Source organism: Oncorhynchus nerka, linkage group LG9b, assembly GCF_034236695.1.
Source record: "Oncorhynchus nerka isolate Pitt River linkage group LG9b, Oner_Uvic_2.0, whole genome shotgun sequence".
Lineage (NCBI taxonomy): Eukaryota > Metazoa > Chordata > Actinopteri > Salmoniformes > Salmonidae > Oncorhynchus > Oncorhynchus nerka.
Window position 1 is genome coordinate 36,627,382 of NC_088424.1, and position 16,494 is coordinate 36,643,875.

A 16,494-nucleotide genomic window follows, 5' to 3' on the forward strand; every position below is an offset into this window, starting at 1 on the left:
GATCACAGGTTTAGATAGCAGGTTAAATACAAGATGGAGAGACAGGGGACAGGGAAGGATCACAGGTTTAGATAGCAGGTTAAATACAAGATGGAGAGACAGAGGACAGGGAAGGATCACAGGTTTAGATAGCAGGTTAAATACAAGATGGAGAGACGGGACAGGGAAGGATCACAGGTTTAGATAGCAGGTTAAATACAAGATGGAGAGACAGGGGACAGGGAAGGATCACAGGTTTAGATAGCAGGTTAAATACAAGATGGAGAGACAGGGAAGGATCACAGGTTTAGATAGCAGGTTAATTACAAGATGGAGAGACAGGAGACAGGGAAGGATCACAGGTTTAGATAGCAGGTTAAATACAAGATGGAGAGACAGGGGACAGGGAAGGATTGCAGGTTTAGATAGCAGGTTAAATACAAGATGGAGAGACAGGGGACAGGGAAGGATCACAGGTTTAGATAGCAGGTTAAATACAAGATGGAGAGACAGGGAAGGATCACAGGTTTAGATAGCAGGTTAATTACAAGATGGAGAGACAGGAGACAGGGAAGGATCACAGGTTTAGATAGCAGGTTAAATACAAGATGGAGAGACGGGACAGGGAAGGATCACAGGTTTAGATAGCAGGTTAAATACAAGATGGAGAGACAGGGGACAGGGAAGGATCACAGGTTTAGATAGCAGGTTAAATACAAGATGGAGAGACAGGGGACAGGGAAGGATCACAGGTTTAGATAGCAGGTTAAATACAAGATGGAGAGACAGGGGACAGGGGACAGGAAGGATCACAGGTTTAGATAGCAGGTTAAATACAAGATGGAGAGACAGGGGACAGGGAAGGATCACAGGTTTAGATAGCAGGTTAAATACAAGATGGAGAGACAGGGGACAGGGAAGGATCACAGGTTTAGATAGCAGGTTAAATACAAGATGGAGAGACAGGGGACAGGGAAGGATCACAGGTTTAGATAGCAGGTTAAATACAAGATGGAGAGACAGGGGACAGGGAAGGATCACAGGTTTAGATAGCAGGTTAAATACAAGATGGAGAGACAGGGGAAGGATCACAGGTTTAGATAGCAGGTTAAATACAAGATGGAGAGACAGGTTTTAGATAGCAGGTTAAATACAAGATGGAGAGACAGGGGACAGGGGAAGGATCACAGGTTTAGATAGCAGGTTAAATACAAGATGGAGAGACAGGGGACAGGGAAGGATCACAGGTTTAGATAGCAGGTTAAATACAAGATGGAGAGACAGGGGACAGGGAAGGATCACAGGTTTAGATAGCAGGTTAAATACAAGATGGAGAGACGGGACAGGGAAGGATCACAGGTTTAGATAGCAGGTTAAATACAAGATGGAGAGACAGGGGAAGGATCACAGGTTTAGATAGCAGGTTAAATACAAGATGGAGAGACAGGGGACAGGGAAGGATCACAGGTTTAGATAGCAGGTTAAATACAAGATGGAGAGACAGGGGACAGGGAAGGATCACAGGTTTAGATAGCAGGTTAAATACAAGATGGAGAGACAGGGGACAGGGAAGGATCACAGGTTTAGATAGCAGGTTAAATACAAGATGGAGAGACAGGGGACAGGGAAGGATCACAGGTTTAGATAGCAGGTTAAATACAAGATGGAGAGACGGGACAGGGAAGGATCACAGGTTTAGATAGCAGGTTAAATACAAGATGGAGAGACAGGGGACAGGGAAGGATCACAGGTTTAGATAGCAGGTTAAATACAAGATGGAGAGACAGGGGACAGGGAAGGATCACAGGTTTAGATAGCAGGTTAAATACAAGATGGAGAGACAGGGGACAGGGAAGGATCACAGGTTTAGATAGCAGGTTAAATACAAGATGGAGAGACGGGACAGGGAAGGATCACAGGTTTAGATAGCAGGTTAAATACAAGATGGAGAGACAGGGGACAGGGAAGGATCACAGGTTTAGATAGCAGGTTAAATACAAGATGGAGAGACAGGGGACAGGGAAGGATCACAGGTTTAGATAGCAGGTTAAATACAAGATGGAGAGACAGGGGACAGGAAGGATCACAGGTTTAGATAGCAGGTTAAATACAAGATGGAGAGACAGGGACAGGGAAGGATCACAGGTTTAGATAGCAGGTTAAATACAAGATGGAGAGACAGGGACAGGGAAGGATCACAGGTTTAGATAGCAGGTTAAATACAAGATGGAGAGACAGGGGACAGGGAAGGATCACAGGTTTAGATAGCAGGTTAAATACAAGATGGAGAGACAGGGACAGGGAAGGATCACAGGTTTAGATAGCAGGTTAAATACAAGATGGAGAGAGGGGATCAAGATGGAGAGACACAGGTTTAGATAGCAGGTTAAATACAAGATGGAGAGACAGGGGACAGGGAAGGATCACAGGTTTAGATAGCAGGTTAAATACAAGATGGAGACAGGGGACAGGGAAGGATCACAGGTTTAGATAGCAGGTTAAATACAAGATGGAGAGACAGGGGACAGGGAAGGATCACAGGTTTAGATAGCAGGTTAAATACAAGATGGAGAGACAGGGAAGGATCACAGACAGGTTAAATACAAGATGGAAGGAGGGACAGGGAAGGATCACAGGTTTAGATAGCAGGTTAAATACAAGATGGAGAGACAGGGACAGGGAAGGATCACAGGTTTAGATAGCAGGTTAAATACAAGATGGAGAGACAGGGGACAGGGAAGGATCACAGGTTTAGATAGCAGGTTAAATACAAGATGGAGAGACAGGGAAGGATCACAGGTTTAGATAGCAGGTTAAATACAAGATGGAGAGGATCACAGGTTTAGATAGCAGGTTAAATACAAGATGGAGAGACAGGGGACAGGGAAGGATCACAGGTTTAGATAGCAGGTTAAATGGACAAGATGGAGAGAGGTTAAATACAAGATGGAGAGACAGGGAAGGATCACAGGTTTAGATAGCAGGTTAAATACAAGATGGAGAGACAGGGACAGGGAAGGATCACAGGTTTAGATAGCAGGTTAATTACAAGATGGAGAGACAGGGGACAGGGAAGGATCACAGGTTTAGATAGCAGGTTAAATACAAGATGGAGAGACAGGGGACAGGGAAGGATCACAGGTTTAGATAGCAGGTTAAATACAAGATGGAGAGACAGGGGACAGGGAAGGATCACAGGTTTAGATAGCAGGTTAAATACAAGATGGAGAGACAGGGGACAGGGAAGGATCACAGGTTTAGATAGCAGGTTAAATACAAGATGGAGAGACAGGGGACAGGGAAGGATCACAGGTTTAGATAGCAGGTTAAATACAAGATGGAGAGACAGGGGACAGGGAAGGATCACAGGTTTAGATAGCAGGTTAAATACAAGATGGAGAGACAGGGGACAGGGAAGGATCACAGGTTTAGATAGCAGGTTAAATACAAGATGGAGAGACGGGACAGGGAAGGATCGCAGGTTTAGATAGCAGGTTAATTACAAGATGGAGAGACAGGGGACAGGGAAGGATCACAGGTTTAGATAGCAGGTTAAATACAAGATGGAGAGACAGGGGACAGGGAAGGATCACAGGTTTAGATAGCAGGTTAAATACAAGATGGAGAGACAGGGGACAGGGAAGGATCGCAGGTTTAGATAGCAGGTTAAATACAAGATGGAGAGACAGGGGACAGGGAAGGATCACAGGTTTAGATAGCAGGTTAAATACAAGATGGAGTTACGGGACAGGGAAGGATCACAGGTTTAGATAGCAGGTTAAATACAAGATGGAGAGACAGGGGACAGGGAAGGATCGCAGGTTTAGATAGCAGGTTAAATACAAGATGGAGAGACAGGGAAGGATCACAGGTTTAGATAGCAGGTTAATTACAAGATGGAGAGACAGGAGACAGGGAAGGATCACAGGTTTAGATAGCAGGTTAAATACAAGATGGAGAGACGGGACAGGGAAGGATCACAGGTTTAGATAGCAGGTTAATTACAAGATGGAGAGACAGGAGACAGGGAAGGATCACAGGTTTAGTTAGCAGGTTAAATACAAGATGGAGAGACGGGACAGGGAAGGATCACAGGTTTAGATAGCAGGTTAAATACAAGATGGAGAGACAGGGAAGGGTCACAGGTTTAGATAGCAGGTTAAATAAAAGATGGAGAGACAGGGAAGGATCACAGGTTTAGATAGCAGGTTAAATACAAGATGGAGAGACAGGGCACAGGGAAGGATCACAGGTTTAGATAGCAGGTTAAATACAAGATGGATAGACAGGACAGGGAAGGATCACAAGTTTAGATAGCAGGTTAAATACAAGATGGAGAGACAGGGGACAGGGAAGGATCACAGGTTTAGATAGCAGGTTAAATACAAGATGGATAGACAGGACAGGGAAGGATCACAAGTTTAGATAGCAGGTTAAATACAAGATGGAGAGACAGGGGACAGGGAAGGATCACAGGTTTAGATAGCAGGTTAAATACAAGATGGAGAGACAGGGAAGGATCACAGGTTTAGATAGCAGGTTAAATACAAGATGGAGAGACAGGGCACAGGGAAGGATCACAGGTTTAGATAGCAGGTTAAATACAAGATGGATAGACAGGACAGGGAAGGATCACAAGTTTAGATAGCAGGTTAAATACAAGATGGAGAGACAGGGGACAGGGAAGTATCACAGGTTTAGATAGCAGGTTAAATACAAGATGGAGAGACAGGGGACAGGGAAGGATCACAGGTTTAGATAGCAGGTTAAATACAAGATGGAGAGACAGGGGACAGGGAAGGATCACAGGTTTAGATAGCAGGTTAAATACAAGATGGAGAGACGGGACAGGGAAGGATCACAGGTTTAGATAGCAGGTTAAATACAAGATGGAGAGACAGGGGACAGGGAAGGATCACAGGTATAGATAGCAGGTTAAATTCAAGATGGAGAGACAGGGGACAGGGAAGGATCACAGGTTTAGATAGCAGGTTAAATACAAGATGGAGAGACAGGGGACAGGGAAGGATCACAGGTTTAGATAGCAGGTTAAATACAAGATGGAGAGACGGGACAGGGAAGGATCACAGGTTTAGATAGCAGGTTAATTACAAGATGGAGAGACAGGGGACAGGGAAGGATCACAGGTTTAGATAGCAGGTTAAATACAAGATGGAGAGACAGGAGACAGGGAAGGATCGCAGGTTTAGATAGCAGATTAAATACAAGATGGAGAGACAGGGGACAGGGAAGGATCACAGGTTTAGATAGCAGGTTAAATACAAGATGGAGAGACAGGGAAGGATCACAGGTTTAGATAGCAGGTTAAATACAAGATGGAGAGACGGGACAGGGAAGGATCACAGGTTTAGATAGCAGGTTAAATACAAGATGGAGAGACAGGGGACAGGGAAGGATCACAGGTTTAGATAGCAGGTTAATTACAAGATGGAGAGACAGGAGACAGGGAAGGATCACAGGTTTAGATAGCAGGTTAAATACAAGATGGATAGACAGGACAGGGAAGGATCACAGGTTTAGATAGCAGGTTAAATACAAGATGGAGGGACAGGGAAGGATCACAGGTTTAGATAGCAGGTTAATTACAAGATGGAGAGACAGGAGACAGGGAAGGATCACAGGTTTAGATAGCAGGTTAAATACAAGATGGAGAGACAGGGGACAGGGAAGGATCGCAGGTTTAGATAGCAGGTTAAATACAAGATGGAGAGACGGGACAGGGAAGGATCACAGGTTTAGATAGCAGGTTAAATACAAGATGGAGAGACAGGGGACAGGGAAGGCGGAGCTGGGGATGATGAGATGTGGTGAGATGAGACAGGGGACATGTAGACAGAGAGACAGATATACAGGGGACAGGGAGACAAGGAGACGAAAGATAGGAGAAAGAGATAGGACAGGGGGACATAGAGACAGGGGACAGAGACAGGAGACAGATACTGGGGACAGTAAGGAGACAGGGAGACAAGGTACAGACAGTAAGGAGACAGAGAGACAAGGTACAGACAGTAAGGAGACAGAGAGACAAGGTACAGACAGTAAGGAGACAGAGAGACAAGGTACAGACAGTAAGGAGACAGGGAGACAAGGTACAGACAGTAAGGAGACAGAGAGACAAGGTACAGACAGTAAGGAGACAGAGAGACAAGGTTCAGACAGTAAGGAGACAGAGAGACAAGGTACAGACAGTAAGGAGACAGGGAGACAAGGTACAGACAGTAAGGAGACACGGAGACAAGGTACAGACAGTAAGGAGACAGATACTGGGGACAGTAAGGAGACAGGGAGACAAGGTACAGACAGTAAGGAGACAGAGAGACAAGGTACAGACAGTAAGGAGACAGAGAGACAAGGTACAGACAGTAAGGAGACAGGGAGACAAGGTACAGACAGTAAGGAGACAGAGAGACAAGGTACAGACAGTAAGGAGACAGAGAGACAAGGTACAGACAGTAAGGAGACAGGGAGACAAGGTACAGACAGTAAGGAGACAGAGAGACAAGGTACAGACAGTAAGGAGACAGATACTGGGGACAGTAAGGAGACAGGGAGACAAGGTACAGACAGTAAGGAGACAGAGGGACAAGGTACAGACAGTAAGGAGACAGAGAGACAAGGTACAGACAGTAAGGAGACAGAGAGACAAGGTACAGACAGTAAGGAGACAGAGAGACAAGGTACAGACAGTAAGGAGACAGAGAGACAAGGTACCGACAGTAAGGAGACAGAGATACTGAGGAGATGGAGGACAGAGAAACAGGAGCAGACAGACAGGAGACAGAGGGACAGGAGACATAGAGACAGGAGACACAGTGACAGGGGACAGAGGGACAGGAGACATAGAGACAGGGGACAGAGTGACAGGGGACAGAGGGACAGGAGACATAGAGACAGGGGACAGAGTGACAGGAGACAGAAAGTTAGAAGGGTGAAGGGATATAGGGGGAGACGTGTATGAGACGAGAGAAGGGTAGACCAGAACAGGGGCTTGATTAGAGTGACAGACCACTCAAGATGTAATTAGATCAGGACCAATTCGCAATAGTGGGAAAGAAGTAATTCCAAAATGAATTTATTTCATCAGAAATGTCTCTAACCCTTTTACCATGCTACCGTGCAGAACCAGCCCAGTTTCTGCCAGTCAGGCAGTTCAACACAGGACCCACATTGATGAGGACATGAAGCCTATATCTGCTCCTTTATCATCCCCTGCATCATGCTGATGATGCTCGCCAATAAATTGAGATTCTTTAAGAGGAGAATTCATTGCGCTGCTGGAATGGTACTTGAATGAGCTCTGATTAGGTTGCAGCTATTAGGTTATTGAATTGAATAGTAAATCCTGAAAGCTTTTCTATTCCATATCCATTAGGAAGTGCTCTCAGAGCCTTGATAAGAGAGAGAGGGAAGTAGTGCTTCATGAAATATATGTCAGATGGACAGATACGTTTACAGACTAGTTCTATTTAGAGCTCAAACAGGGTTATAGAGCCAGACGCTAATTCCTTTCAATGTGTCATTAGCCCGTCAGTCTGATAAGAGCTGGATAATTCCATATACATATTCATATGGAACACTCCTCCAGAATGGTAGGATGTCTCTGTATTAGGATCACAGTCAACCCTTTCACTGGATGTGGAAAACTGTTGATAACTTTGGGAAGTGTAGGACGTGTGCGGGTGGGTAGGTGGGTAGGTGTACGCTTGTGTTTGTTCCTCTAATCATCTGTATGTGTCTGTCTCTGTGTGTCTCTCTATGTATGTCTCGCTGTGTCTCTCTGTATGTCTCTCTGTGTGTGTTCCATCAGTTCTGAACAGGAAAAAATGTGTGTATGCTATCGTGCAGATAAGGAACGAGGGAGGGATAGATGTGACCAGAGGAGTTATTGACTCCTGGGCAGGGAGCTTCTGCAGAGCTCGGCTGAATCTCTCATGTCAGGCCTGAAACACCCCAGCTCAGAGGAGTCAGGCCCAATCCCCCTGGCTGGACCAGGATTACCCACAGGACATCTATTATAGGGGGGTTTACCATCTAACATAATGGACTCTTATTGAATATTGCATGGTGCCCGGACGGTCCAAACACACCACCTGCTTTAGTATCCTCTTTGACTGAGTTTCCCTACTAGGGGCACAGAGGTTTTATGAACGTGTGTACCACATGAGGTTGGTGGCATCTTCATTGGGGAGGACGGATTTGTGGTAATGACTAGAGTGGAATCAGTGGAATGGTATTAAATACATCAGACACAAGGTTTCCAGGTGTTTGATACTATTCCATTTACTCCGTTCCAGACATTACTATGAGCCGTCCTCCCCTCAGCAGCCTCCCCTGGTGTGTGCAGCTTCTCTGTTTATGTGGCCAGTGGAGGAAACCCGTTCCAGTAGGAAGGCTATTACAGCAGTGGCTGAAGAGGCTGAATGTGTCTGTACTGGGATAGTAACATACAGAACTATACTATTTGGAATGGCATCAAACACATGGAAACCATGTATTTGATACCATTCCACCAATTCCGCACCAGCCATTACCATGAGCCCGTCCTCCCCAATTAAGGTGACACCAGCCTCCTGTGCTGTATACACATGCAGATGCTTGCTTGACCTCTAAAGGGTTTTTCATTCAACTGATCTAGTCTGCCTTCATCATCGGCTTTGTTAATTGTTCTTCACAACTATGTTTTCTCCCTCATGTATTTGAACATATTTGTTTGTTTACTCAGAGTGCCAAGCCCTGCTGAGGGAAGTCCCCCCCCCCCCCATCCCCTATCGCAGGAGGTACCATGGTTCCCCCCAGGCCAGGTGGAACCGTAGCCCAGTCCAGGGCGACTCGTCCTGGGTACGGACTCTGCTTGTACCCCCCTTGTCTGCTGCTGCCACTGCTGGTGCTCACATCCCTGCCCAATCTGTCTGGGGCGGTGGGTAAGTAACACACTACAGATATACTGTATGTTAGTTCATGTGTCTGTCCATCTGTATCATGTTTGTTGAGATATTTATGTAGGTTTGTCAGTTTGTCTAAATGGCTGTACGTGCCTCTACTGTATCTACCTATCTCTCTCTTTATCTCCCTCATTCTCCACCTCCCTCCCTCTTTCTCCTTCTCTGCTGACTGACAGCTGTAACAGCGAGTTGTGTTGGTCAGCGCTGGCTGCAGTGAGTGGTGACGTGGTGTTGATGACCATCTGCCTGTCTATTTTGCAGTGATAGGTGTTTAACAAGATCTGTAAGGCACCGATAAACGGTGAACACACGTCAGCACATATTCAATCTTCACCTGTATCAAAGCATCGTGTCTTCAGATGTCTGGTCTTATGGATCTTAAATCAGACAGGGGAACAGAGAACACATCTCATTTTAACCCTGCAACACTGAAAACGCTATGGAAGTATGTGGCATTCAAGAACAGAAATATTTTTGAACACACTGGTGAGTAGTGAGGGTTTGTCAGCACGGACTCAGTCAATCATCACATTTAGGCTATTGTATGAAAGCACGTCTTGATATGTCTTACAGTTCTACCATGCTGACTAGACTGGGAATGCACGTATGTCCTCGTGCGCTATAGAGCGCATGTTTATTTTGTTCATCCACACCAGAAGCGATCAGGACACGCAAGTTGAAATATCAAAAGAAACTCCGAACCAACTATATTAATTTGGGGACAGGTCGAAACACATGAAACATCCATGGACATTTAGCTAGCTGGCTTACTGTTGCTAGCAAATTTGTCCTGGGATATAAACGTTGGGTTGTTTTTTTTAACCTAAAATGCACAAGGTCCTTTTTTTCTGGATCTTTGAAGAATTTCAACCCATTTTCACACAAAATCGCGTGTTTCTCTACTCCGACCAACTAATCCACAGATAAAAGGGGAAACCTACTTAGTTTTTAGTAATCTCTCCTCCTTCAGTCTTCTTCTTCTGTGGACTTCATATGGTGGTTGGCAACCAACTTTAAGGTGCATTACCACCACCATCTGGACTGGACTATGGACCTCAGTTCATCTTTCAATCACCCACGTGGGTATATGCTCCTAAAAACCAATGAGGAGAGGCGGGACTTGCAGTGCATCACAGTGTAAGTTCTATTTTAGCGCCTGGTAACGCAGATGCTTGTTGACGCACGAAAGCAGTTTAGATGAAAATATTGAATAACATGTATGTGTACATTTATTCTGCAACGCTCAGGCATGTACCGCTCGCGAGAGAGTCATAAATATATATACAGTACCAGTCAAAGTTTAGATTCCTACTCATTCAAGGGTATTTGTAGGTATATATTTTTCTTTACATATTTGAATGTCTTATCTCCCCCTAACTCCACCACCCCTGCCCTAATTGGAGTAAACTAATGGACAACGACACTTAGGCCTCTACTTCCAGGTTATACATACTATATACATTTTACGGACATATAGAGGTGTTACCTTATTTATTTCAGTCAACACTTCTAGCAGTGTTGCTCTGTGACTCGAAGAAGATAGCGGCCCAAATAACAGTCACATTTCTAACTCTTACGGAGCGCCTATGTTGATATTTGTTTTGGTTGGTATACTTGAATTGTTATGGCTGGGACTATGGATTCTCTGTGACCGTGTAACCTCCCCAGGAACAACCCTGGGCCATGGTTATAGACTACTACTGGCATGGATTTACAGTGGAGCGGTTTGATTTGGTCAGACTTGTCCAGACAGGTCTAATTTCCTGCATGCAGCCGTAGAGGGGCTGATTATAGTATTATAACATGCACCTGCTACCTACTGACGCATATCTCCACATTACCCCTACCTATCATTGCTATTAGATAACCATAGCCTTGTGGTGTTTCATTACCATAGAGTCTATCATTATATCCTGCTGTCAGCCAGGGAGTTAAGGAGTGAAGGCGACTCGGCTCGCTGCTTTTAAAGGGACAGACAACCTTCTTGAGTGTCCTCATAGAATTCAATAGCATTCAAAGGAAAATCAGTGGTGCAACTGGTTCTGTACATCTGGGTTTATTATAGATCCATGGAACTGGAACCGAAGGCTCCAACCTGGTTCAGAATGCAGCCAGAGGCCAGTATTGGTGATAGAAATAGAGTTGGTTCTGGTTTGCAGTGGCGGTAACACACCAGTAATCACCTCTTCGAAAGTGCAAAAATGTAAACCGATGTTGAATATGAATTCAACCCCCTTACACAGCTCCACAAAGTAACGCAACCCTTCACAACTAACAGAGTATGGCGCCGTGTATGGTTGAAAGACTACAGTAATACACTTGTTTTTAGACAAGGTATTGTTGTGTGTTCTGCTCAGGCACTTCACCTCGCAGCTCAGCGGTAGGCTGGCTGCTGTGTGGCTGTTACTCACTGAAGTGTGAAGCTCACAGAGGAGGGAGGAAAGCCACAGTGCTTTTCTGTCTGTCAGTGATTTGAGGGGGGATGATGGTGTGGTTTCTTCAGCTGCTCTTTCTCTCTAGAGTAGAACCGAATCAGCATAGCAAGACCTGGCCCAGTGATGGAGAGAGGGAGGAGGGAGGAGGGAGGGAGGTTGCTATGGTGAGAGTTAGGCCGGCTTTACCCTGATGGATAGAACATATTCTGCAGCTGAGGAGGAGTTAAGCTGGCTGCCATGGTAACAGTCCACAGAAACAGAGGGACAGAACTCTGTGTGTGTGTGTGAGAGAGAGAGAAGATGAACATATATGAAGTAGCTTGACAAGATTGGATTTTTTGCACAATGGAGATGTATGGATTCTGTGCCTGAAATTGATTTCTATTTGCCGTTTCTAATAAGCATACAGTATAGAGAAAAGGAAATTGTTTTTGCTCCCAGAGAAACAGACAGCAGCTGATATGTTTGATAAGTCGGAGCTATATGAATGTTTCTAAGGCAATATAACATTTTATAATATAATACTTTGTAAGAAGGAGCTTCAAGTAAAAGATATACTGTACATAGTGTTAAAGAGATACTGTGTGTAGTGTTAAAGAGATACTGTATATAGTGTTAAAGAGATACTGTACATAGTGTTAAAGAGATACTGTATAAAGTGTTAAAGAGATACTGTACATCGTGTTAAAGAGATACTGTATATAGTGTTAAAGAGATACTGTACATAGTGTTAAAGAGATACTGTATATAGTGTTAAAGAGATACTGTATATAGTGTTAAAGAGACATTGTACATAGTGTTAAAGAGATACTGTATATAGTGTTAAAGAGATACTGTACATAGTGTTAAAGAGATACTGTATATAGTGTTAAAGAGATACTGTATATAGTGTTAAAGAGGCACTGTATATAGTGTTAAAGAGATACTGTATATAGTGTTAAAGAGATACTGTACATAGTGTTAAAGAGATACTGTATATAGTGTTAAAGAGACACTGTATATAGTGTTAAAGAGATACTGTATATAGTGTTAAAGAGATACTGTATATCATGTTAAAGAGATACTATATATAGTGCTAAAGAGATACTGTACATAGTGTTAAAGAGAGACTGTATATAGTGTTAAAGAGATACTGTACATAGTGTTAAAGAGATACTGTATATAGTGTTAAAGAGATACTGTATATAGTGTTAAAGAGACACTGTATATAGTGTTAAAGAGATACTGTACATAGTGTTAAAGAGATACTGTACATAGTGTTAAAGAGATACTGTATATAGTGTTAAAGAGATACTGTACATAGTGTTAAAGAGATACTGTATATAGTGTTAAAGAGATACTGTATATAGTGTTAAAGAGATACTGTGTATAGTGTTAGACACTGTATTTAGTGTTAAAGAGATACTGTATATAGTGTTAAAGAGATACTGTATATAGTGTTAAAGAGATACTGTATATAGTATGAATGAAATGCATAATGTATGCAATCTCTAAATCCTTGTTCTCAAAATTGTATTTTTTTGTAACTGGCAGATCCCCCCCCCCCCCCCCCCAAGATAACACAAATGAGGAAATGGCCACCTAAATATGATCCCCAATCAGAGACAACGATAAACAGCTGCCTCTGATTGGGAACCATATCAGGCCACCATATAAATACAATATCACCTAGATGACCCACCCAAGTCACTGTCACGCCCCAACCAACCCAGAGAAAAAACAGCTTACTGTTGCTGTCAGTGCGTGACAGTAACAACATGTTGCTTAGGGCCTCCAAAAGGCTAGGGCCGGCTCTGACTGCATGCGTGGGGATGGATGTGGCTAGGCACTATGCAGACCCACCAGCCACTGCGGCCCCTCATGATGAGTTTTTTTTGTGGCTTCCACCCCATCAAAGTTGCCCATCCCTGCATTAAAGCCAATTATCTCCTGTGAATTTCCACGACCCCTTTTAATACCCCGGCATAGCACCCACCCTGTTCTAACAATCTGTGCTGCACAGTGGAGTAGCATGCCTCGGGGTAGTGAAAAAACCTGCTCCTGTGAAGATGAAGCACATATTTTATTGATGACACACAGGAAGTCCTTGGTAATGTCCTCTAAATGGTAGCCAGGAAGTGAACTGTACTTAGCGGCCAATCACCACGTCCATCACGACACAGTGATGTCATTCATGTCAATCTCCTGTCCACGGCTTTGGACTAGTTGGCGTCTCTTCAGTGAGAGCTGTCTGTCTTTGGGGACGCCCTGTGAGGATTTATGTATAGTGCACAGGAAAGTATTAAGTAGCATCATTCTAATAATGTATAATATCTTTCTCTCTCTGTTCCTCTGTCCCTCTCTCTGTCCCTCTGTTTCTCTGTCCCTCTGTCCCTGTCTCTCTCTGTACCTCTGTCTCTCTCTGTCCCTCTGTCTCTGTCTCTCTCTGTCCCTCTGTCTCTCTCTGTCCCTCTGTCTCTCTCTGTCTCTCTCTGTCTCTCTGTCCCTCTGTCTCTCTGTCCCTCTGTCTCTCTCTCTGTCTCTCTCTGTCCCTCTCTCTGTCCCTCTCTCTCTCTCTGTCTCTCTCTGTCTCTCTCTGTCCCTCTGTCTCTCTCTGTCGCTCTGTCTCTCTCTGTCGCTCTGTCCCTCTGTCTCTCTCTCTGTCCCTCTCTCTGTCTCTCTCTGTCCTTCTGTCTCTGTCTTTCTCTGTCCCTCTGTCTCTCTCTGTCCCTCTATCTCTCTGTCCCTCTGTCTCTCTCTCTGTCTCTCTCTGTCCCTCTCTCTGTCCCTCTGTCTCTCTCTGTCCCTCTGTCTCTCTCTGTCCCTCTGTCTCTCTCTGTCCCTCTGTCTCTCTTTGTCCCTCTGTCTCTCTCTGTCCCTCTGTCTCTCTCTGGCCCTCTGTCTCTCTCTGTCTCTCTGTGTCCCTCTGTCTCTCTCTGTCTCGCTCTGTCCCTCTGTCTCGCTCTGTCCCTCTGTCTCGCTCTGTCGCTCTGTCCTTCTGTCGCGCTCTGTCCCTCTCTCTCTCTGTCCCTCTGTCTCTCTCGGTCCCTCTGTCCCCCTCTGTCCCTCGGTCCCTCTGTCCCTCTCTGTCCCTCGGTCCCTCTGTCCCTCTCGGTCCCTCTGTCCCTCTCTGTCTCTCTCGGTCCCTCTGTCCCTCTCTGTCTCTCTCGGTCCCTCTGTTTCTCTCGGTCCCTCTGTCTCTCGGTCCCTCTGTCTCTCGGTCCCTCTGTCTCTCTGTCTCTCTGTCCCTCTCTGTCCCTCTCTGTCCGTCTCTCTCTCTCTCTCTCTGTCCGTCTCTCTCTCTCTCTCTCTCTGTCCGTCTCTCTCTCTCTCTCTCTCTGTCCGTCTCTCTCTCTCTCTCTGTCCGTCTCTCTCTCTCCCTCTGTCTCTCTGTCCCTCTTTGTCCCTCTGTCCATCTGTCTCTCTGTACCTCTCTGTCTCTCTCTGTCCCTCTCTCCCTCTGTCTCTCTCTCCCTCTGTCTCTCTCTGGCCCTCTCTCTCTCTCTCTCTCTCTCTCTCTCTCTCTCATTCTCTCTCTCTCTCTCATTCTCTCTCTCTCATTCTCTCTCTCTCTCATTCTCTCTCTCTCTCTCATTCTCTCATTCTCTCATTCTCTCTCTCTGTCTCTCTGTCCCTCTGTCCCTCTCTCTCTCTGTCTCGCTCTCTCTCTGTCTCTATGTCCCTCTCTCTCTCTCTCTGTCTCTCTCTCTCAATTCAATTGACTTTATTGACATGGCAAGTTCATTATTACTTACATTGCCAAAGTATACATACCGAACATATAACAAGATGGGAAATATTATTGACATTACTTTGCACTTTTCACTGGCTGTCCCTCAGGTTGTGGCAGGAGGACACATATTTGGCTGCCAAAATTGCATATTTTGGCTTTTCACCCAATAAATATTTATAAACATCTTTTATAGTTTCAAATTCTTTGCATTGAGTTATAATTTTAGCCAGACTGTGCTCACTGACTCTGTACCTAGTCAAGGTTTTCCTCAGTTTTCTATCAGTCACAGTGGTCAGATAGTCTGCCACCATGTACTGTCTGTTTAGAGCCAAATAGCATTGAAGTTTACTTTGATTTTTTTGTGGTGTCTTTCCAATAGGTGATATATTTTTATTTTTGTTTTGTGATGATTTGGTTGGGCCAGATTTTGTGAGTGCTGTCCTGAGGCTCTATGGGGCTGGTTTGGGTTGGTGAACTGAGCCTCAGAACCAGCTGGCTGAGTGCTGTCCTGAGGCTCTATGGGGCTGGTTTGGGTTGGTGAACTGAGCCTCAGAACCAGCTGGCTGAGTGCTGTCCTGAGGCTCTATGGGGTTGGTTTGGGTTGGTGAACTGAGCCTCAGAACCAGCTGGCTGAGTGCTGTCCTGAGGCTCTATGGGGCTGGTTTGGGTTGAGCCTCAGAACCAGCTGGCTGAGCCCTCAGAACCAGCTGGCTGAACCAGTGCTGTCCTGAGGCTCTATGGGGTTGGTTTGGGTTGGTGAACTGAGCCTCAGAACCAGCTGGCTGAGTGCTGTCCTGAGGCTCTATGGGGTTGGTTTGGGTTGGTGAACTGAGCCTCAGAACCAGCTGGCTGAGGGGACTCTTCTCTTGTTTCATCTCTTGACATTGTAGAGCTGTGATGGAATGATTTGGGGTCACTTGTTTGGTTGTAAAATTTGATGGCTCTTTTTTCTATTCGAATGAAGAGGGGGTATTGGCACAATTCTGCTCTACATGCGTTATTTTGAGGTTTTCTTTGCACTTGCAATACAGTCTTGCAAAACTCTGCATGCAGTATTTCAATTGGATGTTTGTCCCATTTGGTAAATTCATTATTAAAGATTGGACCCCATACTTCACTGCCATATAGAGCAATTGGTTCTATAACTGATTGAAAATTTTGAGCCAGATTCTAATTGGAATTTCGATTTTGATGTTCCTTTTAATGGCATAGAATGCTCCTCTTGCTTTGTCTCTCAGCTCATTCACAGCCATTTGAAAGCTACCTGTGTTGCGGATATTTAGTCCTAGATATGTGTAGATTTTGGTGTGTTCTAACTGTGTCCAAATAGAATTAATATTTGTCATCCTGATTTCCAGACCTTTTTTGGAATATCATTATATTTGGTGTTTTTAGGTTTAACGGT

General features: G+C 44.8%; 1 protein-coding gene across 8 annotated transcripts in view; it reads left to right on the forward strand.

Annotated features, from left to right (window-relative positions):
• Window positions 1-16,494, forward strand: part of LOC115117041 (receptor-type tyrosine-protein phosphatase S-like) — a 141,619-nt gene that overhangs the window by 15,974 nt on the left and 109,151 nt on the right. For all 8 annotated transcript variants that reach the window (XM_065013631.1, XM_065013626.1, XM_065013625.1 and 5 more), the window contains one exon: window positions 8,723-8,921. In XM_065013631.1, the coding sequence (XP_064869703.1) occupies window positions 8,783-8,921 (139 nt within the window). In that variant the 5' untranslated portion in view covers window positions 8,723-8,782. The remainder of the gene's footprint in view (window positions 1-8,722; window positions 8,922-16,494) is intronic.